The sequence below is a fragment of the Mustela erminea genome, chromosome 12 (genome assembly GCF_009829155.1).
Source record: "Mustela erminea isolate mMusErm1 chromosome 12, mMusErm1.Pri, whole genome shotgun sequence".
Classification (NCBI taxonomy): Eukaryota; Metazoa; Chordata; class Mammalia; order Carnivora; family Mustelidae; genus Mustela; species Mustela erminea.
Window position 1 is genome coordinate 25,138,442 of NC_045625.1, and position 27,993 is coordinate 25,166,434.

The window sequence follows — 27,993 nt, forward strand, 5'->3', positions numbered from 1 at the left end:
GAATTAGCTCTCCTGTACATGCAGTGAAGGCAACACTATGTTATTATTCCTACATTTGGTATCTGTAAATGATCTACAACAGATGCACATAGACACATGTGAAAAAAATTCTTTATTAATTTCTCACATTTCATTACAAAAATGTATGTTGCAAACAACTTGAATAACCTACTTGTGTTTTTGTTGTTTTTAAAACCCTTGGCTTCAAGAACTCAGAATCTCCCTCTCTCCTATCAAGTATCGGGAAACACTGATTATTGGAGTCAACAGGTTCTCATTTTGCTATTTATCTTCTTCTCTCAAGCTCTGAAAAAAAATGTCCTCTGTATAAATTAAACAAACAAAAAAAAAAGTTGTAAATTCTATGTCATTACAGTCAACAGAATTATAATAATGCATCCAAAATGTGCGGCCACAAAATATCAGGTATATGTTTGAAAACAAAAAAAAATGACATTCTAGCCCTGTTAAAAGGATAATGGTCCCATATTTTTATTAACAGGTTAGCAAAACAAAATCCAATGGATTACAATATTTACATGTTATTTGAAAAATAAAGTAGTGATAAAAGCATGTCACAATTATTTTCTTTTTTTTCCTTTTTCTTTCCTTTTTTTTCTTTCTTTTTTTTTTTTTTTGTTTGTTGTTGTTTTTTTTTGTTTTTTGTTTTTTTTTTTTTTGGTAACCATTACAAACACCCAATCCAGGTATGGAACTGTTTAATACATTTGAAATGAGGCCAATTAAAAACAAATATGGACACAAAATGTTATCTTTGTCTAGATCACACTTTCCCCATTTTCTGGTTTCCACATGATGGCCCCCATCCCTAAAAAAAAAAAAAATTAAATTAAAACAAACACCCTACAAATAAAATTTCTTAACAGCAAGAAAATAAAAGAAGAACATGCTTTTCAAGTAAGCACTTATTCCACAAATGCAGTATCTTTCCATGGATTTTATTTGAAGCTGTGTGGGACACTGTCATCTCAGCAATTCCCTGTCCCTTTCTCCCCCCGCCCCCCCGCAACCCTTCCAAGTAAAACAAAACAAAAACAAAACAAAACATGAAAACCAAAGGACTCACACACACGCACATGAGCACACACGCATCAAAGCACACACACACACAGGCTTCTCTATAACCTAGGCTTCAAGGAAAGTTCTTTTCTACTTTTTTGGAATGAAACCTTTTGTTCACAATCAGAACATATTATAAATGTAGACTTAGATTTAGTCTAAGCTGTTCCCTCCTGAAAAAGCTAATATGGGGAAACAGAGCAGCTGGCAGCTAGATTAAAAAAAAAAAAAAAAAGTAGTTCTCCAGGCTCCATGTAGGATATAAGTATTTCTTGTCCACTCTCACCAAAGAGATGGGATTCTAGCACATCCCCTTGTCCCATAAAAATAAATGAAAAACCCTCCCCCAAACACAATGCAAACAAAAACAGAACACAGATTTCAAAATCACACACAAAACCAGCCCATTCTAACAAATTATTTGTGTGAGACGGATAATGTGTTAATTTGACGAGCAACAAAAGGGTGAAGAGGACTTCCTCATCTGGCCCACAAGCTGCATAGCTGTGCCAAAAAGTTTGGTTCTTTAGTTAAATTAAGGGAAAAAAAAAAGCTAACCTCTTTGTTATTTCCATGTTTTAAAATAAAAACATTCCTATTCACAAAAGAACCTAAATCTCCCTTGCCCCCAAATTAAAACAATAACACGCACACAAAAAACAATTTATGTCAAAACTGAATTGTGCTGTGTTTGTAACACTCAAATTGATAGAAAATAAACATATGGCAAACAAAACTCCACAGTCACCGTAAAATTAGCTCACATGAGTCTACCAAATTCTAAATTATAGTTGAACACTAATAAACAGCTTACCTGGAATAAAGGATGACAATTCACAAACAGTTATCTAATAATTAAAGTCTGTTTCTTTTTTTTGTTTTGTTTTTTACTAAAATAATTAAAAAAATCACAGTATTTTAAGAAATAAAACCCACATGGGGATTTTAAGCACAATTTGTGTTCCTTTCTTTAAAACTCTCTTTTTTTTTTTTCTCCATTCACCGTCTTGCCCAGCAGTTCTCTCTACATTTAACCACGACGACGACAGGTAGTACTGACAAATGCAGAGAATTCCCTTGGTTAAGTTTGAGGTACTAGGAAACAGGTGACTGTTTTATGCAAAGCAGTTTTTTGTTCTCTGTTTTTGATTTTTTTGTGGTTTTTTTTGTTTGTTTGTTTTTTCCCAAAGCGGCTGCAGTTAGGTCTTGAAAAAGCTTAAGGTATTAAAACTAGAAAAACGCACCAAAAGATGTGCGTCAAAAAGTTGTTCCCCTAAGAGAAGTCTTTTACTGTCATGGAGCTTCTGTTTCCACATCCTGTCCAAGACCGCCACAGAGCACACCGTGCACACGGGAGGTGCTTCCATATTCCACAACAAATGACACTTCCATGATGGAGATCCGGAAGAATAGGTGTAGTGATGGAAAAGGAGCCACATATTCCAACCATTTAAATAACTTTAATTTACATACTCATTCACACAGGTACCAGTGCTTTGAAAATAGATTGTTCAGTCCTAAAAAGCAGCTTTGTTCTGTCTTCTTTTCTGTCCACCCCCCTTCTCAGCCCAAGCTGGCCCTCCCACTTTCTCATCACGGTTCAAGTACGGTTTGATTAAGAATTTCACCAAACGCTTATTCATTTTTGGCCTCTGTATTCTCCAGGAGAGATTTGTCAGCAGCTACTACACAAATGGCTACTGTTTCGCTCTTTAGGGAAAAGTCTATCCCGATTGCCTCGTCATCTTCCTTTTCCTCTATAGAGGGCATCTTAATACTGTCCTCCACACTCTCTTTCAGGTGGATTTCTTCTCTGCTCACCTGCTTGGTGTCATTCAACGCCCTGGAAAAACATTGATGGGAGAGACAGGTGAGTATGCATTTTTTTTTCCAATTAAACCAAAAAACTGTCCTTATTTCCCTGCTCCTAAAAAGACCTTGGGGTTTCCTTTGCATAAATGCCACGAATGTAGGACTAAATTGCCAGTGATTTATCTTTGCTACCTGTTATGCTTAGGACATGTCTTTCTGGCCTCTTATCAAAGATGTGAATCTACAAAAGTAGCCATTATTATACTATGTTTTAATTACACCATGTGTAATGTGGACACATTAACATGATTATTTTATGTTCCCTCATCTACTGGGTTGGTCACAGGTCACAAGTGGTAGTAGTGAGAACCGTTTTTTGCTCAAGCTCATCGGTGGAACTCACAAGCTTGGAGACTGGCCATATTTAATAAGACTAAATAAAAAGAGGAACTCAGGTGAAGATTTAATGGACAGGTTCAGAAACAAATCACAGAAACAAAGAACAAATACCTGAAGATGGAACCCATGGTTTGGGAAGTTTAGTTACCTTCTCTGAAGTTTAGATGCTTGGGGTTTCCAGGGCATTTTCTACTTGAGTACTAACTAACTCCTAGGTTCTCTCTTTGTCTTGTGGGCTAAGAGTGCCTTGTCTAGAGGACGATTTTATGTTCAGGGATCTTTCAAGTGTTTTATGGGTATGCTCCCACCTACCTGGGAGGCAGGCAGAAGCTGGCTCTGTCCCCGAGGCAGAGCACTGAAGGCACCAAGAGGTGCGAGGGCATGTTCAAGGCCACTCAGGGAATGAGTCATCACAGAGGCAGGAACAGAAGCCAGATCTTTTGACCCCGGTCCACGCTCTATCAGAGAATGTCATGCTAATGAAAGCTGAAGGGACACTGGCTGAAGAATAGCACTAAACTTCCACGCGAGGACTTGGGTGGGATTTGTCATTCATAAAGATGATTTTTTTCTCATTTGACTTGTGTCTGGGTGACCGTTTAAAAAAAAAAAAATCAACAAAAAAGCACAAAACCTAGTTCCTGACAGCTGCCTCTCCTCCCATGCCCAGAAGTGTGACACAGATGGAAGGCTCTATGGATTGTCCAGGGGAACAACAACCACCACCGCAAAAAACCAACCCCCGCCCCCCAAACCCCACAAACAACAACAGCCACAACAAAACAAAAAGAACCTGCTCTCCCTGCCACTTCTCACTTCTCTGGGCAAGTGATGGCTTGGGATGGCTCAACTTACATGCCGTGTCTCAGCACATGCCTTTCCCACTCAGAGCCCTGTGAAAATGCCCGTCCGCAAAATTCACACGGAAAACGTTTCTCGGTGTTAATAGCAGCCCCATGGTCGGAAAATCTCATCAGATCTGTGAGGAGAAAGCAGAGTTGTTACCTGTGTGCTGTGGGAGGGGGCAGAAGAGTTAAGTCCACATTCATTAGGACCTGCACTTGTAAAAGCATCCGTGAAGGCCATTTCCAGATGCCTTACTCTTTCTCCTCCTGGCTTCTTACCTAGAGGTGTTTTTTGGCTAGTTCTCAAGAACCACCCCTGGTTCCCAGGCCCCCAGCCTCCCCATGCCTCCTCACGGCCCCAGCTGCTCCCATCACAAATAATCTGGGGTTTTCTGGCCCAAAGAACTCCCAGTAGTGTCTCAGCAGGTTTGTCTGCTGCATCTCCCCCTTTGGGGATGCTCTGTCAGTGACTCCCAGGTTAGGGACTATCCATTTCCTATCCCACACAGGTTTATGTTTGCTCGCTAAAAAGAACACAGACACACTGGACCAGCTTCCGCGTAGCAGACTTCAGAGTTTCAGCTGGTTCCAAGTAAGGCCGGGGGGCTCACAGCTTGCGCTCACCTGTCACGGATGTCCTAATCCGCACCTCAAAGGGTAGCTACGGGCCCTGAATGGGAGCTGAGAGCGAAGAACCTAGCGTGAACGGGAATCCTGGCCAACAGGGAGGCTGGTGTGTGAAAACATGTCCTGAGCTGGTGAGGGACCCTGGCCGGCTGCTGGCATCTACCCCTGTCAGTGGTACTTGTGAATGTGGGGGTATAGACATTTCTGGACAGGCCTGTTGTCAACATCAAATACTGACTGTCGTTTTGTTTTCTCCATGGCGCTGGGCACATGCTAGGGGACTGAAAAACAGTGGACCGGCCAGCTAATTGTTTACAGACCACTCCCCCTGGCAAACTCAAAGATGAGAGCTCATATGGCCTTTGTGTTCTCCTGAGTCCCAAGCCCTTATGTCTTTCATTATGCCACAGAGGGCCCATCTTCCCGAGGGGAATAAATGGCAGGACCGAGACAGGCCTGCAGCCACGCTGCAAAGTGAAGGCAGGGCAGGGGAAAGGAAATGTCCATCATCTCTCCATAGCGATCGCTCTGTGCCTGTACGTACAAGACGGTACGAGGGGGGGGTGTCCTGGTTGAAATACTCCATCTAATAAGATCCTCAGGATGATGATAACAGGATAGGTGTCTCTGTGCTGCCTTAATCTTTAGCACAAAAAGCTATGTGAATGGGGCCAGTTTTAACAAAAGATGAAACATTTTCTCACAAATTAAGAAGATCACCACACAAGCCATTAAAAATAATTGCACAGACTATCTTCCTTGATTCTTTTCATTGGAAATGAGACAGCACCATCTGCTCTGCGCATTAATTCCTTAGCAGGGATTATCTTGGGCAAGAAATCAACAGAATGCCTTCCTGACTCCTCCCAACTGCATAATGAGAGGGGGTGGGGAGGATTCTGCTTGGGTTAATTTTGATTTCTTCATGCCTCGCTTCTTCTCTTTTAAATTCCCTCCGAGCTGCCTAGGCAGGACCTGTGGTGTGGCCGTGGTCAGTCTCTGGTTCCCGTGCTGGAGAGAGCGCAGGGAGTGGGGGAGCTACAAGGACATGAGCCCCCCAAACCGAGTGTGCCTGATCAAAGTCTACACTGCCAATGAGGGGCATACTCCTGGCACATTTGCTCCTTTACCCTTAGGAAACATGAAACCAGTCATCTATTCTTTCCAGTGGCTCATGCTGTTTCATCCTCAAAGGAGGAGGCCAGTCATTACCTGTCACACATCAAATAGCTCTCCATCACTCCCGAGAGCTGTGCTAAAGCCACCTCCCGCTCTACTCCTAGAAGACAGACCGTCTGGCAAAAACACCCCGAGGCTACTGTGTGCCATTTCTTCTTGTTGGCAAGGATATACCTAGATGGTGGAAAATTGATTCAAAGGAGATGAGACAAAGGAGGCTGTTCTTTCAAGAATCACGAGGGGGGTTGGGGGGTAGGCTTGGAAAGCCCATTAGCATCAGTAGAAGTTACTCACGTAAATCCCCTACCCTCAGAGAGGAATACATGCTCCGCCACCCCCAAGACTTTTTCCCTATGAGGTTAGCCCTCACGATTGTGGATACTGCACTTTCCGGTGAGAAGCAATCAGACACCATGAAATTCTTTCCAGTCAAAAACTGAACTGGTCTGATGCCCCAGTACCCGTGCGAAGGGCATAGACAAGCAAGGGAATTTGCCTGGTGCCCCCCATCCCTAACGGCCATCTATTTTTCTAATTTACAATGCTTTCACTTAGGAGGAATCACAGAGGAGGGGAGGACTAAAAGGGGTTCTTGCCTCTGCCGCGCTTATAACCTCTAAAATCGTATGTGCTCAGCTTCAGAGATTAAAAAAAGCCATAGCATCCAACGAGGAATAATTTATTTCCTGGAGAGGAACAGCAGGGCACAGAGCATCATGAAGCAAAAGGAGCCTCTGTACCCTCTGTCAAAAGCATCCTCTTCCAGAGAACTCTGGTAACAGTGCACAGACGTTAAAGAATTCATCACTAAGAACATATTTGTAAAATGTTAAAAAAAAAGAGAGAGAGAAAAATAGGAACCATGCTTCCTTAGATCATAGCCATTTTCCTTGCAAGAAATTGATCATTATGGCCTCTCCTAATAAAAGTTGTGACTTGACAAGGGCAGCCAACCTAGAATGGTAGGCTGTGTTCTCCGTCAGTTCCTTTTTCAGGCTGACCATAGGCACAGGGGCTTTGAAGAGCTGGCAGTCCCTGCTGTTGTCTTCGGCGGGTGGGAGTGGGGGTTGAGGGGCCTAACTGGCCCCTCACATGGCAAACCTGTGGTCTCCTGCTATGATGTCATGGTAGGAATGGAGTGGGAGTGAGGCAGGTCAGGAAAAAGGACGGGGAGAATCTCTGAGGGAAATGGCCACCAACCAGGCTTTCTTAAGCCTGCAGATGGAGGAAGGAGGAAAAACAAAGATACTCTGTAGAAGTGTACCTCAGAGTGAGGCCCAAAGGGGATTCACGGTTAGGTCTCCTGAGATGAAGAACATTCCACTGCCCAAGGGGTTGGGGACGTGGACTGGGGATGTAGTGCAGAGATCTTGCCTTTGGAGCCAAAAGACCCAAATTCAGTCTCCAAGTTATGATATATTTTTCCTTTCCTTTGAGTGCTTCAATGTTCTGGGTCTTTATTTCCCCATTTGTAAAATGCTAGTAATACCATATACATTGCAGGGTTTATCATTTATGTGGTGGTTACTTCCAGGAACTAGGCTGGTGTCTTGTACATGATCTCATCCAAGCGTTCCACAACTCTAAGCCAGATCCCAGCGGCCAACTGCAGAACCATTTACATTATAGAAGATGACAGAAAAAGGGTTCTATAAAACCCACCAACACTGGATCTGGCATGTAAGGAAGCTCGATGCTGGTAACTAACATCATTCTTCTTATATCTATGCTTATTTTTCACATTTGTTATCCATGTGCTTTTGATGAATCCGCAATAACCAACCTAAAAGATCCCAAACCCATATTCTGATATGCACTGTCCCAGGATTTCCACAATGTGCTATGCTGAACAATAGAACACCAACTCTCGACCATGTAAATGTATGTCTACAGCTAAATATACTTCTGGAAAACTTTATTTTGAAAGTAATTATAGACTCAGAGGAAACTGGAAAACTAGTACAAAAATCCCACAAAACCTTTCCCTAAAAACACGTGGTTGAATGAAAACTGTTGGCCTCTTTCTCCCTCTTCACAGGGCAAAAAGAGCAGCAAGGGGTTAAGGAACCAGGCAGAGGGACTTCTAGAAAAGCCCAGGGCTCAAGTCTTTCGCAGGCTCTCCTGCCCCCCAGCTTCAATTTTAGCCCCAGCAGCAGTAATATTACCTAAGTGCCCAACGGAAACTTCTTTCACATTCCCCCACAGCTTTACAGTGTCCTGTCTCACTGTCTGCCTGTCCTTACTGTGAAGATTCCCTAGACACCAATTTTCCTTATTAAAAACAAATCATCCCCATGTATTTTTTACAAACAGATAGCTATAGTTAGAAAATGTCTGTTTTCCTTGGAGTTCCTCTAGCTGGTAATAGTTTATGAAGATGGCCCCTGACATGTTTCTTAAGTCAGTCTGTTCTGCTACTTAACTAAGAAGGATCATTCCTTCTGCTTCTCCTCCAACAACCTTCTGCCTCCCTTCTGTCTCACCATGGACGTGCTACATGCCATCTGGGCCTCCAAGGGCAGGGCTGAGACTAACCTCTGTCATCAGCCTTGCTGCTCATTTCTTCTTCCTTGTCCTCGTCCTCACTGCTGGAGCTTTCCATCTTTTCCTTCATCTGTTCCAGCTGATCCAAGTTAACCCGTCCAACCAGCTCAAAATTACGGCTCACCTGAAAAAGGTCCAAATGAATAATAGAATCATGAGCCACAGACCGAACAGGGCTCTCCCTGGGGGAGAGATTTTTCCACCACCACTTTCCCTTGACCGTGTTTTTGGAACCAGGACCAAACAACACCAGTGCCCAAGAGGCTCTTTTCTTCTCTTGGGCTGTTCCAGGGGTGGATCTGTCCTTTACCCTCTTGTTCCAACATTTGTAAAGGAACACTGGACCTTCCTCACCATATGCAGCAAAAAACACGAGCTCCAGCTGGCAGGAAATCAAAGTATCACAAAGCCTGGGGTACAGAGTAGGTGTCCAATAATGCTCTTTTTGAGTTGAATTCAAAGGTGCAACTTTTGTAAACTACCAAATTTCAAATACCTCTGGAGGCAAAGAGGCTCTGTGAGTATCCTGAAAACTATCACGAGAGTCAGAACCTTCTTCTACATGATCTTATCAGCCTGGAGGCTGTGGGGCCCCAGCTTAAGCCAGATGACTACTATTGGACTCCCAACTCCGTATATGGAAGACAACACCGTTACTGTGAGTATTACTGTTTTTGAAGCGGGCCATAACCTGTCGATTAAGGCTGGGATTACCTGAAAAGAAAAAAAAAAATCTAGAGTAACCCCTAAAAGCCCTCTAAGTGTTAACTATGGCTGATTTTTATTTATGTAAAACGTGGTTAGAATAATGTGGGAATCCACGCTTTCTTCCAAATAATGCCCAAGGGAAATCCACACTGGGAAAACTTTATAATGAGGCTATGTTTAGGGGTCTCACATTGGCAGTAGCACAAAATTCACCTTCTTGACTAATCTATTTTCAGAACCTCTCCAGTTGTGCGTATAGAATTATTAGGAATGACAGGTTAGCATGAACTCAAGCCTACACAATGTCTCCAGCCCACAGTCAACGGTGATGGGCTTATTCCTCTGTGGAAGGTGCTGTGCTCCCCCTGTTGGGGGTCAGGAAAGGGACCCACAAAGATGAAAGAGACCCAGTCCTGGCCTCCAGAGGCTCACAGTTTAGTTGAAGTGGGAAAGCAGGCATTATTAATCAGACTCCAAGGTAGATTTCCATAGCTGCTACAATACAGATAGAACATATTGAGGACATAGGAGAGGAAAGGGAGAATTTACAAGGTAATCCCAAAATACCCTCTGGGACCAGACTGGAACAAAGATTTGCTGAGCACCACCAATTCCATATGCCTGGCAGATGGGAACATCCTCATCAACTGTGACAAATGGTAGTGAAAGAGACTCCGAGTACCAGGGCCAATAAGACAGTCCTGAGGAAAGACTTAATATTGCTCCAACAACATCCTGTAGAAGGTAGGCAGCATTGAAAAGGAGGACGAAAACTCAGGATAAAAGCTCTTTTAAAATGAGAGAAACAATGGATTGATCTAACTGTAATAATGCAGTTCATGAAATCAGGTAACACTGGACTCCGAGAATAAGTCAACATGAGGACGGAGAGATGTTTTTGCAGACCTCAATGCTAAGCACTCAGGGAAGGCAACATCTTATTTTGGTGATTTGCAAAATTAATTAAAGGAAGAGTCAAGTTCAGAATCTTTATTTCTCTTTCTCGTTCCTGTTCACAGGAACAGTCTTCAAAGAGCTTTTGCTTACAGCACCTTCCTATCTGGATTTTTCTACTACACCTCACTCCTACAGACCCATATTGACTTTTCTTTGTTTTTATGACATAAAAGCAAAAAGAGAACAAGGAGCATGGATGGGCTTTGAAGTCTGACAGATCTGAGTTCAAGTTCAGAGTCTGTCATTATTAACCACATGATTGTGGGTAAGTTGCTCAACAGCCACCCTCCGTGTCCCCATTCGTAAAAGGGTAGGTCAGCACACTACCTGAAACACAATAGTTCCCCCAAAATGCAGTTTCCTTCTCCTTTCTGGGAATGTGGCCTTTTCCAATCTTGGCTTTTGGAAACGCTTAGAACAAGCATCGTAAATGCATATTTATGAAGTTATGTTTAGCCACAAACTCTACATTTTAACCAAATAGCATTTATGACAAATATTTGAATAAAAAAGTTTTCTGGGTTGCCAGTTTTTCAGGAAAACGAGGCAAGGTTCCAATTTACCTAACTTTGAAATATGTGTGAAGTAACACATCCTTAAGTGACCAGTACATAGAAGGGAGCCTTTTCTGACCTCTTCCCTCCACTTTCCATCTCTAGCCGGGGCGTCAGCAGGTGTGTGTAAGAGGTGTGAGTGGCGGCCCCTGCCAGGAAATGAAAATAACCAAACCAAGAAAGGTCAAGAAGATCCTCAAATACCGTCTTTAATCCATACGTATTCGTTGGTCCACTTATTTGTTCCTTCCTTCCGCAAGGATACCTCCACCCCCTCCCTGCCCGGGCCCCACACAAGGTATAGAAGCCCCTGCTTCTCAACGAGCTCATGGTGACAGAAGGAGATCTGTCACAAAACCAAATGTTATTTTTTTCTTTTCCCCCTTCTGGGTTTTTCATTTTCCCATTACCATCATTCCTTCATTGGGAAACATCTTGGGTTCGGCACAATTTTAAAAGAATATATGATATTTCCGCGATATGACGTTCATCCAGGGCTAACCCAGAATTTATCTGTCCTCGAGATTTCTAAAGGCTTTGTTAGGTAATTAAAAGATTTACTACACTAAAAACTAAAAATCTTGCCACTTAATTAGAAGATTTTAAAAGAAAAACTGTTTATAGTGTTGGGCTCTTACTAAACTTTAAATCCCCAATCAGCCATCCAGTATTAGTATTAATACAAAAGGAAGACTCCTTCTGCATTCATTCCTTCATTCATTCACTCATTCATCTATTTTAAAAGATTTACTTGGGGCGCTTGGGTGGCTCAGTGGGTTAATGCTTCTGCCTTCAGCTCAGGCCATGATCTCAGGGTCTTGGGATCGAGCCCTGCATTGGACTCTCTGCTCAGTGGGGAGCCTGCTTCCCCTCTCTCTCTGCCTGCGTCTTGGCCTACTTGTGATCTCTGTCAAATAAATAAATAAAATCTTAAAAAAAAAAGAGATTTATTTATTTGAGAGACAGCAAGTGAGTGCAGGGGTGGAGGGAGAGGGAAAGAGAAACTTGAGCAGACTCCTCACTGAGCCCCCACATGGGGCCTGGTCCCACAACCCTGAGATCATGACCTGAGCTGAAACTAAGGGTCAGATGCTTAACTGATTAAGCTACCCCAGGGGCCCCCTCCTGCATTAAAAAAATTTTTTTGAACTATTATTTGGAATTTTAATTATTTCTCAAAGATAGTAGGACTTTATCATATTCATTTAAAAAAGTGATATTAAAAATTGTGATACAGTCAACACAGAATGAATGTACACTAATTTGGGGCATACCATTAGTGACTGGTCTCTACAGTAAGCCCTGCTCACCACCAGTGTGGCTATTGCTGAACACTATGCATTACTATTACAGTACCATTGACTGTAGTCCCCATCCTGTTCCCCCCATCCCTGCCACTGACTCATTCCCCAACCAGGAGCCTCTCTCTCCCTCTCCCCTTCACCCACTGTGCCCATCCCCCACCACACTCCTCCCTGGCAAGCATCAGTTCTCTATATTTATGGGTCTATTTCTTTTTCTTTTTGCTTGTTTTTTAGATCCCACATATAAGTGAAATCATTTGGTGCTTGTCTTCTCGGTCGCACTTGTTTCACTTGGCAACCTACTCTCTAGGTAACCCTTTGCCGCTCCATGGAGCCACCATCTTACCTGGAATAAGGCAAGCTCCCCGCCCCCTCCCTCCTTGCTGCTTTCCCAGCATGCCTTCTTGCCCCTTCTTGCATTGATTCTCCAGTGTGGTCTGAGAGTAAAAATAAATATGTAAATCTACTCATGTCAGTTTCTGCTTGCCCTGAGGACAGGGTAAAATCTGAATTTCTCACTGTAGTTCTCACCCTGAACTCACGGACGTTTCCAGGATACGCCGTGCTCTTGACTATGGACCTTTCTCTGCACATGCCACTTCTCTCTGCCTGCAATTCTGCGGTCTCGTTCACACAGTCACTCCTGTCTTCCAGCCCTGCTTCTGTGTCACTACACCAGGGAGACCTTCCCTAAACTCCTTGTGGGTAGATTATCCTTACTCTCCGCTTCCACATGCTCTCCCCTCCCCTTTTATAGTTCATCCCATTCGGGGGTTGATTGTTTATGGCCTGCCGCCCCCAGTGAGCTGCAAGCTCCATGAGGACAGACGGACACTCTACGACTCATTCACAGCTGGTTGGCCATGTCTGTCAGAGCGGCTGCTGCGCTCACCTCTTGCCTACTACAGGCCTTCCTTCTAATGCAGTGTATCTTTCGTTCCTATACAGGTCACAAAGAATAACTGGGGAGCAGAAAAAGCTTCAAGTCTGACTACTTACACATACGACTGTCAACAAGGTATTGTACTTCTGTAATCCCGCTTGCCATGCGTAGGGTATTTAATTGCTGAAATTGTATTAAAACACACAAGTGGGTATCCTGCCTTTTTTAATGCCTGGCATGGTATAAATATTCTCTGTATGAATATCATTTTTAATCACTCCATATGTATCTTATTAAGTAAATAAGATTATAGTTTACCTGACTCCTCCCATGAGTTTACCTTTGGCTATCCCTGGCTTTTTACTGTTAGAAACCAACAATAAATCTTACTGTATATAAATTATACAATTTCTTTCACATTTAGCTTTAATTTTATTGGCTATATTGCCAGATGTGAAATTATAGGATCAAACGGACTTTTACTCAAGTTCCAACTGATGTCTGGGCTGGCTTCTACAGTGATCATAGCAGTGAGTTACTTTCTGAACCTGGAGATTGGAGGACACACTGAGGGAAAGTCCCTTCTTTCTCTGGAGGTACACAGAAATGTATTACCTTGTATCCCAAAAGGTCCACAATAGAGGGAGAAACAGCAAAGCTAAGAGTTTGAGATTTAGAATCTGGCTCCTCGCAGCCTTTGGAAGGCAGAAGTAACTGTATGTGTGTTTGAAGGTTGGACTGTTCAAATACAAAATCCCTTGGACTATAAAACTATACAGAGAGCCTTATATCCCATGAAAGTTACTTGTGATTGCCTGCAAATCCAAAGTCCCCTGTGAAGGCCACTAAGAATGTGGGAAAAAGTGCCAACAACCAGCAAGAAGCTTTCCCCGTTAACAATGGAGAGCCGACACTGTTAGCCCTTCTGAGCTCACGCTCGGTAGTCAAGCTCCACACCTGTGTGTGTCCTTTTGTGTCTTGGTTTGTAGCCATGCAGCAGAGTGAATGCATTTCCCTAGCATATGAACGAATTTCCATACTTGAGGCTTATTCTATGGGAGAAGCATTCCATGATTTACAAATACTACCGAGTTGAACATGCATTTTCATACTACGGCAGCAAACCCAGTCTTACAGGAAAGACTGGTGTGAACTTGCTGGCTAACGAAAGCAGGAAACCGGACACCCCTGTCCGCACATTACTTAGCCGGCGTTAAATGGGGGAGACTGTGATCAAGGAGAATCCCTCCGTGTTTCCAGAGCTCTCCCCACTTCTCACTTAACATCTGTACCTTCAAAGGGACATGCTGTCAGGCTGAGCACATCACCTAATACTGCCTGTTCATGTTAAAAAAGAAAGGCCAGAGGGAACATTTTTTATTTGCAGAGAAAGTGACACCAGAGAATACGGAGAAACTGCCTTGTACATCAGAAATGCCCATCTCAGGCCCACGCCGAGGACGTGTAGCACTGCAAAGATTTTTAAAGGCCTTATGGCACGGGTGGGCACACTTTCTGCAGAGGGCCAGATAAGCAAGTATTCTGGGCTTTCGGACCGTCTAGTTTCTGTCACAGCGACTCACCTGCTGCTGCAGCTTGAAAACGGCCACAGACAGTATGGGAATGGATGAGCACGGCTGTGTTCCAAGACCACCGCATTGACGGACACTGGAGTTTGAAATTCATATAATTTCACATGTTATGAAATAGTACTCTTTTGATTTTCTTCAACCATTTAAAAAATGTCAAAACCCTTCTTAACTGGTAGGCCACAGAAAAACAGGCAGGGGCCCGGATTTGGTCCATGGACCAGGGTTTGCCAACCTCTAACTTACACTATCAGGTGGTCGACCCAGCGATCTCTGCCTCTTGGAAAGTCAGAATGGGAATGAAATCAGGGAAAGCAAAACATCATCTCTACGATTTCTTGGAGGAAGACGGTCCAAGGTGCAGGTAAAAATCTTGAATTCTCGGATCAGAGCCTTTTGATCAGAGCTCTCATAAAAGCTTTTAGAAGGGATATTCAGCTAAGTGTATTAAAGTTCTATGGGAGATAAGCCATGACACCATATACATGCTGTTCTGCTGTCTTATTTTGCAGGTACCTTTATCAAGCACTTAACATGCTGGCTTGTGGTTCTTTATTTAAGTTTGTTTCCCCTCCTTGGTTATAAATTCTTCCAAGGTGGCAACTATTTCCTATTTAGCTTTATATGCTCAGTATAGAGTATAAGATTGATCATCTCACTGACACACAGTAATGCTGTTTGAATTTACTGGTAACGTAAAAACCACGGGAGATCATAGAGTATAAAGAACTTCGTAATGTCGTACCCAGTGATAAAAATTTGCTTGCTAATAAGACTGAACATTTTCTAAAAGATTTTCAGTTCTTACCAAATATCTATTATGTGCTAAAAGTTAATCTAGTCGTTTTCACGTGGATCACTTAACCTTTATGGCTACTCAGAGAGATAAGTGTTACCTTTTATATTTGTAAATAAGGGAAGCAACACACAAGAAGCTAAGTGATAAAGCCAGAATTAGAACTCACATCTTCAGAGGACAAGGCTCCAGCTTCCCCCATTATTATGCAAATCATCTGCAGAAATGCAAAATTATGTACAAAATATGTAAAAATTACCCACGGGATACCAACTGAACACAAGAAGGCAGCAGAAAAAAGTACTGTGACTAAAATGTTCCAAAATTTGATGAATAGAGGAGTAGAATCTTTTGCAAATTTTTCTTCAAAATAAAAACCTTTCTAAGAACAGTAAGAGTAGAGGTTGGAAGAGTGCCCAGGAAGGTACAGAGCACAGGAGTCAAGGGGAATATCTACTTTCTTTTGTAATTACTAAGCCAGAAGCAGAAAACATGCTTCTGCTGACCTAACTTAGCAGAAACCCAGACAAAACCAAGTCATTTTGAGCATCTCAGGATAACTGCAGTCACCAGTAGTCAAGAAAGCCCAGTGAAAGGCATCATTAAGAAAGTCAAAGAACCCTGCTGCTGGCCAACAGAGCTGTTGTGAATATCCTGAACTTGAAACCCAGAGGGCAACGTGTGGCTGGTGCTGCCAGTTCTTGCTTATATGAACAAACAGGATATTTAAAATATTTGATTTGAAAAGTGATTTTGTACATTGATTTATTTAGCAAACAGCTATCAGAAACTTTACTGTATGCAGGGTACCATGACTAGATTTTGGAAGAAAAGAGGTAAATAACACGGTTTCCATTTTAAGGACGTTGCATCCAATGGCAAGATGGAGACTCGTTAAGTGTAAGTTTCAGCAGGAGCCGTTCAGTTTGGAGAGTATAGTGGATAATTTCAAAAGTTACAGGCAAAGACCATCTTCAAATGTCTACTTAAAAAATACCATGCAAGGTTCGACCAGGCACATCCCTCGGAAAAATGGTCAGAAAAATGCTCTTTCCTCATCTACTTCTTATGTCCAAAATCCATGAAAGAAACGGGGGCTGTGGTCAACAAATCAAGAAACAAGAGTACTATAACGAAAAGCGGAACTGATGTGATGTAATCTTTAGGAGAAACCTCCAGCTTGGATCAATCCTCAGTCGATCAAGATAAAGCTGCTGGCACTCAGTTTCAAAATTAAACGCAGTCCCAAAACATGTGGCCAAAGGTGTGTTTTATAATTTGGAATCAAAGGAAGTTTCTTTTGTTTCCTTTCTTCTCATTTCCTTTGCTGGACACAAATGTTCTATGGGACTCTTCTGCCACTGTGGATTTTACTAGTCCAGAAAACTGAACAATTTTATTGGCATAACTGAAATGTTGGTGATGCCTCCTGAGCTTAAGGTCGTGCTGCTTCCCCCAAACCGGCAAAGAGTAAGAGTAAGAGATCAGAGTTCCTTAGAGTTTGGCCGCCTGAGGCTCCATTTGTATAAAAAATTAAAAACATTTCAAAGTAAATTCAATTAGTGAATGTGTATTGCCTGAATAGACTATCCTTCTAAATTTAATATAGCGAACATGACAATTTTATGAGCAAACTGAGTTAGAGATAATATATTTTTATGTTCCTTAAACTAGCAAAGAGACTCCAGAACTATAAAGAACACTAACAAGGTACCACATACACTTAAAAACTTTCTTTAAAAAAATGAGTTTTTTAACTGTGAGAAGGGGAAGGTTTTTTTTTTTTCTTCTTCTTCTTCATGACTTTAAGGTCCTTAAAAATGTTGTCCTCATCTCTCACCAGCATTACTAATAAACGGTGCTACTAACCGAGGGCTTCAGAGTGTGTGTGTGTGGGTAAGCGCGTTGGGTAAGCGCGTGTGAAGCGAGGGAGGGATTGAAGGCATAGAGCAGTCTGTCTCTAGAAGAGATAGTGAGATCGAAAAGAACAGAACTTAAGGATGAAAAATAAAATTTTAAATCGCCTGTACTATTTTTTTTTTTTTTAAAGATTTTTTTTTTTAATTTATTTGACAGAGAGACATCACAAGTAGGCAGAGAAGCAGGCAGAGAGAGAGAGAGGAGGAAGCAGGCTCCCTGCTGAGCAGAGAGCCCGATGCGGGACTCGATCCCAGGACCCTGAGATCATGACCTGAGCCGAAGGCAGTGGCTTAACCCACTGAGCCACCCAGGCGCCCTCGCCTGTACTATTTACTTTAGATTCCAAGAGACTGCAAGTGAGTCTTTGGTCACTGGTGCAAAGATAAAGGTCTAGGAAGATAAGATGTTGCGTCATGTTCACCATGAGGGCTGCTCTCATCCCTCTTGGACTGCACCCAGGCTTCTGAGGATAAACAGGGCAGCGTGCATCCAGCACAGGCAAGGATCTGGTTCTTGACTAGAAGCGGATATTTGACTTCAAGGATCCTTCCTGAAGGACCGGGATTCTGCCCAGTCAACTTGACAGAGACATTCCTGAGGTCTCCAGGCTTTGCAGGTAGAATTCAGAAGTTCAGCTTTGGAGATCCAGTTCTGTTCAACGAAATCCTTTGATGAGAGACACATCCTACGGTGTTGTAGTTTCCTCTGCAGATTCTCTCCACCACACAAATCACCTCACGCTATTAGTGGAAGAAGAGGGTGAGCAATGCTCTCGAAACAGTCTTACTGGGTGGGGGTAGGGAAAAATAAACTTTAATTTAGAACTAATGGCTAAGTATATTGCATTTTATTTTTGGTGGTTTACACAATAGTCTGGATCTCCAGCATCTTGTAGATTGATCTGTTCCCAGGATCAAGTTCATTAAAAAAAAAAAAAAAGAAAGTAAAAAGCCTGCAGGAAATTAACATTTTTGAGGATCTACTATGTGGGTCAGGTCCTGGGAAACTTGCATCTTTTAGGTATGAGGTATAATTTACTCACCATAAAAGTCATCTGTTTTAAATAAATAGTTCAGTGAGTTTTAGTAAATGTATGCATTTGTGCAACCCTCACCACAATTTCATTTACGAATTCTTCTCTTACTTTGAGAAGTTCCCTCATAACCTCTGCAATCCCTCTCCCAACCTCCAGCCCCACACAACCTCCAACCTGCTTTATCTCCACAGTTTTGTCTTTTCTAGAAATTTCATGTATAGGGAATCATATAATATGTGATCTTTCGTGTCTAGCTCCTGTCTGATTAACATGATCTTCTTGAGATTTATCCATGTTGCTCCATGTATCAGTAGGCTCATTTATTTGTATTTTTTAAAAGATTTTACTTATTTGAGAGAGAGAGAAAGTGAGAGAGAACATGAGAGGGGAGAAGGTCAGAGGGAGCTGGGAGCCTGATGTGGGACTCGATCCCGGGACTTGGGGATCATGTGGCCCAACCAACTGAGCCACCCAGGAGTCCCTCATTCATTTGTACTGATTAGTATCCCATTTTATGGATATAGCACATTTTGTTTTTCCATCCAATTTATGTGGGAGTAGACTCACTGGATCAGACGCCAAGTGGATGTTTAACTTTTAAACAAATTGCCAAAATGCTCCCAAGTGAATATGCCATTTTACATTCCAACCAACACTGTATGAGATTTCCAGTTTCTCCACATCTTTGCCAACACTTCGGCACTATCTTCTTAATTTCAGCCGTTCTTGTGGGTGGATAGTGACATCTTACTGTTGTCTTATTTTGCGTTTTCCTAGATGAATCTTACCGAGCCTCTTTTCACGTGATCACTTGTCATTTGTGTATCCTCACAGGTAACTTGACTATTCACATTTTTTTCTCATGCTAAACTGAGTTTTTATCTTCTCACTATTGAGTTGTAGAAGTTCTTTGTATATTTTGGTTAAAAACCTTTGCTAGATAATTACTTTGCAAATATTTGCTTCCAATCTGTTGCTTACCTTTTTGTTTTGTTAATAGTGTTTCTGAAGAGCAGAAATTTATGTTTGATGACATCTAATTTACTCATTTTTCTTCTTTTTAATGTCTGCAGCTTTTGTATTGTATCTAAGAAAATTTCTCTTAATCCAAGGAGATTTTCTACTCTTTTTCTGGAGTTTTATGGTTTTAGTTCATAGGCTGAAGTTTATGATCCATTTTGACATAATTTTTTTTTGTTAGGAGTGAATTAAGGGTCAATGATCATTACTTTGTATGTGGGTATCCAACTGTTCAAGCACTATTTGTGGAAGAACTATCCTTTCCTTATTACCTTGGTACCCTTGGTTAAAAGAAAAAAGTCAACTGACCACATGAGGGCTGACTTCCGGACTTTTTCTTCTGCATCAGTGATCCACGCATCTATCCTTATGCTAATACCACATGCTCTGGTGTACAATAGCTTTTGAAATAAGGAAGGGTGAAGTCCTCCAATTTTATTCTTTTTATAGTGTTTAGGCTATTCTAGATCCTCTGCATTTACATGGTAGGATCAGTCTGTCAACGTCTATCAAAGAAAAGAGGTCTTGACAGAGATTCCATCAGATCTATAGATCAATTTGAGGAGAACTGCCAATATTGGGTCCTCTCATCCAGGAATACAGTATATGTTGCATTAACTGAGTTCTCTTATTTTTCCTCAAAAACATCTTGTAATTTTCAGTGTATAGCCTTCACAGTTCCTATGTTAAATTTATTCTTAAATATTATATTCTTTTAGATGTTACCATAAATGAAATTAATCAAATCTTATTTTCTGATTTCCATTTCTAGTATGTAGACATGGAATTGATTTTTGCATATTGCCCTTATGTCCTGCAACTTTGCTATACTAATATCCTTGCAGCTTTTTTTAAAAAAAAATACAGATTACTTAGATTTTTCCATGTACAAAGTCACCTTGTCTGTGAATTGTCTGTGAATGCAAGTAGTCTCATTTCTTCCAATTCTTACACCTTTAATTTTTTGTTCTTGCCTTATGGTCCTTGACATTTTTAAAAAAGATTTTATTTATTTGAGAGACAGAGAGAAAGAGAGAGCAGGAGTAGGTAAAGCAAGAGAGTGAGAAGCAGGTTACCCGCTGAGCAGGGAACCAGACTTGGGGCTCCCTCCCAGGACCCTGAGATCAAGACCTGAACCTAAAGCAGATGTTTAACCAACTGAGCCACCTGGGCATTTTGGTCCTTGATTTTTATTTGGATGATTAGCAAATGTCACTTTAGCTCATTGTACAATGATACTCCTATCCCTTTCATAAATGCTGAAATCACCAATAAATTGAATTTTTTTTTTTTTTTAATTGATGGTTTTTAACCAGTGTATGTCACTGCCTACCAGTCAGAACTTCCATTTCAGCAGCACTGTTATCCTTGTTTATAGTGTCTGGGGGCACTTGGGTGGCTCAGTCAGTTAAGCGTCTGCCTTTGGCTCAGGTCATGATCCCGGAGTCCTGGGATCAAGCCCTGCATCGGGCTCTCTGCTCAGCAGGAGCCTGCTTCCATCTCTCCCTCTGCCTCTCACCTCCCATTTGTTCTCTCTCTTTCTCGCTGTATTCTCTCTCTTTCACATAAATAAATACAATCTTTAAAAAAAAAAAAAGTGTTTGGATAGTTATTTAAAAAATTCGACATACATTTTATACTCATCATTTAGAAATGGAGAAATAGAAAGCAGGAGAAAGCGCTGCCGTCAGTAATAAGCAGGAGTCTCGTAAACTTAACAACAATTGAGACGATGGTGAACATCATTACGCACGCTGGAAGTGGCAATTCTTTAGCCTGTTACGTGCTCACTGAACTTAATAAGCTGGTCAGCCATGAGAAAGAGTAAAATTAAAGAACATAACATGGCATAGTGAAAATATAACATCAAAAGACCGTATTCAAGATGCAAGGTATAATTAGTGATTTTTAAATATATTTTAGTTCTTTGGGAACTTAACTGCCTTTCTGATAGGTACCACAGATCAATTCTGAGGAACACCTTGGGTCTCATCAAAGTGTGGGATATACCAGGACTTCGTTTAATCTTGCACAACTTCTGAGGAAGATAAAATGATTCCCATTTAGAAATCAGAAAATACAGAAATTTAAGTAACTTGCTAAAGTTGCACAGTCAGCAGTGGAGACAAGATTCAAAGTCAGGTCTGTTTGGTTCCAGAAGTTCTAAATTGGGCCCCTCTCGTCTGGCACTATCCACTGCCCTGATGGATACCCTGAAGCCCCAACCTTCCACGCCCGCTCAGGAAGTCCTCAGTTCCATGCAGGTATGGTTCTAACCTTCTCACCAGTGACTCACAGCAACTGTGTAACAACGGGAGAATTTATCTTCCTGGTTTGCTCTCTCCCAAAATACCAGCCCAAAGGCTTGAACACTATAATAAAAAGATCTGAAGTGGTTACATAAATAAGATCCATGTGCAAAAATGTAGAAAGCTTGGTTTGAAATGGATGGGCGATTACCCTTTGAGTTTGGGGGCAGAGATGCCCAGGAAGTTTGACTGAGAAAGGCTATGAAAGTTTTTCAGTGAGGTAAACTCAAGCTTTTCTTCTCTGCTTTCAGTTTTGGGCAGACACATTAGAAAATGAATGCATTCCTGAGCAGAAAAGTGCCTACAAAACCATTTCATTACGGAGGGGTGGTAGAGCTCAGCCTTCTCTGTCCCACACCCCGCAGAAAAATTCTAACCCTTGGACACAGAGGATTCAGGCTCACATCTTGATAACTCGGGGTTTGCAAAGCCAGAAAAGAGGAGGAGGACACGGAAAAGAAAAAGGAAACTATTAAAAGCCCTTCTCATTGGGCCTTAAGTAAACACTCCCTCGCTATTTTGGATTTTGGGGTCAATTAGAAAACATTTCAATCAGCTTTTTTTTTTCAAGAAACAAATACGGATTGTAGCTCCTCTACACTCTGGGCAAGCCACAAAACCAGAAGCAAGCACCTCGGTTCCCCCATGTGCCGAATAAACCCTCTGAAGCCGCCCTGTAGGACCCTGCCTTCCGATCAGCACACCTTTGGAAGACAAGTTTTCTTCACAAACCCCTTATTTTAGGTAGACTGATCTGTTTTTTATCAATCCTCCTCCCCCAGTAAAACACATCTTTTCCAATCCTTACAGTGTTTAGACATGAACAGCAAGGCTTTGGAAAATCTCTGTAGTTAGCAAAATAGTGGAAACGACATACATGGCTGAGGGACAAGGTGGCTGGCCATCACAACAGGGGTCAGCACCTCCGTCCGGGTCCTCTGCCTGCTGCCTACTTCTGTAAACAAGGGGTCGCTGGGACACAGCCGTGCCCGTTCATTTATGTCTTGTCTGTGGCTGCTTTCTTGCTACAAAAGGCAGAGTTGCATGCTTATCACTGAGGCCATCTGGCCTGCAAAGCCTAAAATATTGACTATCTGGTTCTTTATAGAGAAAGTTCGTCAATTCCTGTGACGATACATTTAAAATAACATGGAAAAATACTCCTGTGAGGTTGTCAAGTAAAAAAAAAAAACTTTTTTTTAGAAGGATGACATAGTAGTTTACATGTGGTATCACCAGAATTAGGTAAAACAAGGGGAAATGGGCAGAGAAGAGATAAAAAGGGCCAAGCAGGTGGATTTGGTGGCAGCATCCGGGGTGACTTTCCTTATGCTCATCTCTGTGTTCCAGTTTCCTAACATGACCTCTCATTTCTTTCATCATAGAAAAAAGTCGGAAACGTGCCCGCAACCTTTAGTCCCAACTCGCCCCCAGCGGGCGTGACCACCCGGAGCTCAGTGTCCCGGCCAGGCCCGATCCCCACAGGGGTGCCGCGGGGTGAGGGCAGGAAGACGGCAGGTACCTTATGCTCGTCCCGAAGGTGGCTGTCCAGTTCCTCCGTGTGCTTGGTCTCATAGTAGCAGAGCTGGCATTTGTAAGGTTTTAGTTCGTTGTGCTTTTCTATGTGTTGCTGGAGGCTCTCGTCACTGGAGCAGGTGAAGGTGCACTTATCACAGCGGAAAACTACTCCCTGCAAGTATTTGGACAGTTTGGAACGGCACACTTCGATGGGGACAACTCGCTCTTCTGTGGAAACAAATTGAATGGAAAGATGGAAGTTTTTACTGATGGTCCGCACGCGCTCTGTCTTTGGAATAAAGGAAGGAACTCAACCGGTTTTGCTACCTTTCGTGGGTGTCCATGAACTCATGTGCACACTGCCTCTCCCTCCGTTCCCCAAACAGCATCTTCTGGTCCAGGTAAGTGTTTGTAAGACCAAAGCCTCTTGGTGTACTCCATCCCCAGAGTGATCTTTATACCGAGGAGGGAGGCTGGGAGGTGCTTGCTAATTCCTGAATGCAGGTGGCTAACGGAGGGGATGAGACTGGCTGCCACGGTTTACCCAGAGCGACGATGACTGACAGCCCACCTGAGCATCTCCTTAGTATGTGCTATTTGAGCTGGGCCCAGAGATGCCCCTAAGCAGAGAGGGAACGGATGGTTCCTAAGCACCTGTGTGCTCCAATGGTACACCTTTACTGGCAACTCTCTTAGGCTGGAGGTATTCCTGTTTTTACAAATCAGTAAAGCAACGGACGGGACTCTTAGTAACTTTCCAAAGATCACAGACGTTGTAATTCGCCCAGCTGTGATCTCCATCCCCGCCTGTCGAAAAGCAAACCGTTTACGGCCCACTGTTTCCAGTTCCACTCCTGTTTCCCCTTCTGAGATGTTCTCAAGGAGACCATTTTCCTTCTCCTGAAACCAAGGGAATCTCTAATAACAAATTTTAAAAACAAAGGACCTGTAGGTTTTCATTCACTAAAACTCCAGTTCTAACTCGGAGAAGCTCACAAATGAAATGGCTGCGGGAAACATTCAGGGTGTGGGGGGGCCCGCTGGGGGTGGTGAGGGAGATAGGGAGGATTTGTGCCTTTTCAGACAATCTGTAATCTGATTGTCACAAGGGAAAAAATAAAAGAGAGAGAGGATTTGGGTGCTTTTCCCATTAACATACCAAATGCTGTAGGGCTGGAAATGCGTGTGCTTGTTTATTTTGCACTCTCTCACCCTTGTGTTTAACTGCTCAAATTAAATTTCACACCAGTCTGCCCAGAGTATCGGTGCACGCGCCAGATATCCATAACTGGGATAAAATTAAAATCTGTGCTATTTATGCAAGGATCAAATATAGCGTGTGTTTTCATGCTGTGTCTGGATTTCAGAAGACTCTGGAAGTTTACAAATGGACGCACACAACATATACTTATATTATTTAGAAATAGTAATGTATTATTAAGTCAAGAAAGCGTGATTTATTCTCAGAGTCACTGAGTAGCAACATTTCCAGACATCAGTGCTTTGTGCACTGAGGCAGCTCTCTCTGAGAGCCCTCCCGTTGTGTTGGCCGGGGTTGGCCCTTGGGGAATCCTCCCCACCCAAAGCCACGCTGTGGGCTCAGCAACCACACTCTCACTGCAGGGCAGTCCCTGCCTTGGAAGTCCTTGAATACGGCGATTAACTGGCTAGCAAAAAGCTGGCCAGAGGAAGCGTGGAAGGTGGTGTCTGCTACATATTCCCCAGAGTTCTAATGCATATGTTAGTTTCCCTATACAAAGAGTCAGTCGCTTATTTAGCAATATAAATATTTTTAAACCAAAGTAGAGCAGACAGCTAAGAAACACATGATTATAATGTAATCCACACATTTTCTTAGAATAGCAAATGTTTAACAGTCTTCTAACCATTCAGTTCTATGGTTCGGTGTAATCGGAGGAAAAAAGGCTTTGGCATAAGCCAGCCGGAGTCCTGAGAAAGCCCAGGCCGTGATGTTCCACTCGTGGGGCCTGGGGCTTCTCAACAGTAGCTCTCCTGACATTCTGAGGCTAGTTTAAAAGGCTTTACTCCGGGGGCTGTACTCTGCCCTGCGGGATGTTCACAAGGGTCCCTGGACTCCACTGACCTGCCCTGGCACCCTTCTTCCCCAGGGGTGACAACCAAAAATGCCTCCGGACAAAGGCACCCTGACTCCGGCTGATGACCACTACTCGACACCAAGTGTCAGCATTACCTCCAGCCGCTCTGGCTAAGACACGGGTGCAAGCCGGCGCCCAAGCACGAGATGGGTACAGGCTGAACCCCTGGGACGGGCCCAATGCCTCAGGGGCTCACGGGCAGTGCTCCCATGGACTTTTCTGCCGCCTTGACGCTGCAACCCCCTTTGCTCTGTGTTGGCTCCCACTCTGGGTTGTGTCATTTCTGCTGCATGCACTCTGTCTCCAGCCCTGCCGACTGCCAGGGAGATGGACCACAGCTGGTCTAACAGCCCCCGTAATGATGCCTCCAGCACCTTGGAGACAGCCGTGCGGCCAAGCCTCCAGTCTTCGCTTCTCCCCATAAAGAATCGCTTCTTTCAGACTGGGGTTTTACAGGCCTCCCTTTCAACTGCTCTACCACCTTAGTTTTCTTTGCAGTTTCCCATTTCACTATGTAGGTCTAAGTGAATCTTAACAAAGTCATGAGCCCTCAAAATAGCCTGGAGTTTAAATAATAATGATTCATAAATGACCATGGCGATTTACCAGGAGCTCACTCTGTTTCAAGCACTGTTAGGCATTCTACCCTCATGGTTAAATTTTTATTCTCGAAAGACTCTGCAAGTCAGTTTTATTACCTTTAGTTTATTGGTGTGGAAGCTGAGGACTGGCCTGCTGCACGCCTTCCTCAAAGTCATGCCTCTGGTTCAGAACAAAGTTGTGACCTGGGAGCACAGGTCTCCTGGCTGACCTGTGCCAGAACCCTCCTCTCCTTCACCCCCGGAAAAGAACTCTCTTGGATCATTAGATCCGCATGCCGTTCACTGATGAGCCTCTGATTCCTAACCGATTAAGAGTTCAAGAGCTACAGACATATCTAAGGCAACCATTTCTAGTTGAACTTCTTTCGAGTATCTTCTGAATCAGGTAAGAGGCAGCTTCCTGCTTGCTTCCTCACTCTGAAACATCAGACTTCTCATTTCCAAACGAAGTCATCCCCAACATTCCAAGTCTCTGGGTTACGTGGATTTGTACTAAGATGTTCATTTTAGGGGGAAAAAAAGTTAATTTTTCTACCTGAAAACACGACTAACACGACCAAGATAAAAAACAAGACAGACTTGGAAAGGTGGGCAAATCACTGACAGTGCCTTCTGAATGAGGTTATTCATTACTGAGGCAAGTCAAGGACATAAAGTTAGAGACTGGAATGTTTCCAGGTATGGATGGAGCCCTGTCTGGGCTACAGAAGCCCAGGGCTCAAGGCTTTTTTTTTTTTAATATGGAGGCAGCGACAACTGTGGGTCTTTCTTGACTTCACACCTCTCAAAATTACCTTGGGTAAGAAACCAAGGCTTGAATCACACTCATTGTGACTCAGCTTCCAGAGCTGGCTGCAAAAATATTATGACTTCACCAGTTTGACTACAAGATAGATTGTGTCTCTCATCTCTTCCTACTCAAAGGCTGCTTGGTGCTGCAGCTGGACACGAAGCCCAGGAGGAATGCCCCACGGAAGCCTGTGGGAACCCAAGCGCAACAGAGCCTAGAAGGGTGTGTTGTCAAGCTCCCGTGGAGCTCAGTGGAAGAATCGGCTGAATTCCAACTACCAAGAGGGCGGAGGGTCACTTCTGCTCAAAACAGAGAAAAACCACATCACTGTGGAGTCCAGAGTCACCAAGTAAAAATTCTTCCTGAAAGGCAGACCACAGCACACTTGGGTTTCCTCCCCACAACGTGCCAAGTCTGAACGAAGCAGGGAGAGATCTGGAAGTCATTCACGCCAACAAACTCCGTATGCAAATGATCCTGCTCCGGGGCTGAGACCCTCTTTGGGCCAAACCAAAGCCCCACCTATTACTCTAGGCCAAGTAAGTGACAAAAGCTGAGTACTAGAAAGCCATTAGGAAAAGAACAATAGTTCCTAAAAAAACAATGGAGTCCAAAACATGACCATAAATGGACACACACAAACGTAAGGACAATGGCTCCTGGTAAGAAGTTACTAATTCTGACGTTAGCCAGGCTACCACGGTCAAATCAGAGAAAGCCAGGAACCACACCTCTCAATCTAACTGGCAAAAGTATTTGGTGGGGATGGAAGGGAATGTGTAATTTCATGGAATAAAATGAAAGACTGGCAATCTCACTGTAGCTTTTTTTTTTCTTAAGAAAAACGATACGGATCAGGTAAATTAAGAGAGATTAGTTTTGTTCCCAAAAGGCGCCCACCTGCAGGGTACAGTTAAATTCAGTATTTGCCCATATATGGGGTTACGGGCTGGGGAGCAGAAGCTTTAAATTAATATGCCAACTGGAGACCGGCATCGGGGATTACACAGCTCCAGAAATAGAAATAAAAATATCTGGCAAAACTGTAATTCAATCTGTACCCAATTTTCCAGGTGCACCAAAGGTGTGCAAGATACATCCAGGCAAAGCTGTCTGTGCACAAGGCATCGTGATTCCAGTGATGGTGATAAACTCAGTGGAAATGTACTCATGAGAATATTCCCTATTCATGGTCTCTCTTCCCATTAAAGTTCAAGTTCCTTCAGTGCACAGACTGCCTGACTCTTCATGGCTGTATCCCTAGGGATTAAAACAATGCTAGCATTATAGTGAATGTTCAATAAATATTTGTTGCATTGAATGAAAACCCATCAAAAGCCCTACCTCCAACCTTTTCCCTTAAACAAACTTCTTAGGGCTTAATTTTTTCCTTTTCAAGCTGTC

General features: G+C 42.9%; 1 protein-coding gene and 1 long non-coding RNA gene across 13 annotated transcripts in view; one reads left to right on the forward strand and one right to left on the reverse strand.

Annotated features, from left to right (window-relative positions):
- Nucleotides 1–93: 93 nt before the first annotated feature.
- Nucleotides 94–27,993, reverse strand: part of ZNF462 (zinc finger protein 462) — a 144,877-nt gene continuing 116,977 nt past the window's right edge. For 8 of the 12 annotated variants that reach the window (XM_032307101.1, XM_032307104.1, XM_032307106.1 and 5 more), the window contains 4 exons: nucleotides 23,085–23,308; nucleotides 8,478–8,610; nucleotides 4,147–4,270; nucleotides 94–2,923 (listed from right to left, as the gene is read on the reverse strand). In XM_032307101.1, the coding sequence (XP_032162992.1) occupies nucleotides 2,716–2,923; nucleotides 4,147–4,270; nucleotides 8,478–8,610; nucleotides 23,085–23,308 (689 nt within the window). In that variant the 3' untranslated portion in view covers nucleotides 94–2,715. Of the gene's footprint in view, nucleotides 2,924–3,603; nucleotides 3,750–4,146; nucleotides 4,271–8,477; nucleotides 8,611–12,267; nucleotides 12,447–13,008; nucleotides 13,076–14,475; nucleotides 14,561–23,084; nucleotides 23,309–27,993 lie in introns of those variants that run through there. The other 4 variants (XR_004277365.1, XR_004277366.1, XM_032307111.1 and 1 more) reach the window with 4 other exon arrangements.
- LOC116570289 lies at nucleotides 12,958–27,914 on the forward strand. Its single transcript, XR_004277372.1, has 6 exons — nucleotides 12,958–13,027; nucleotides 17,537–17,956; nucleotides 21,412–21,517; nucleotides 22,948–23,481; nucleotides 25,210–27,251; nucleotides 27,663–27,914. It is a non-coding gene; the product is annotated as an uncharacterized LOC116570289 (long non-coding RNA).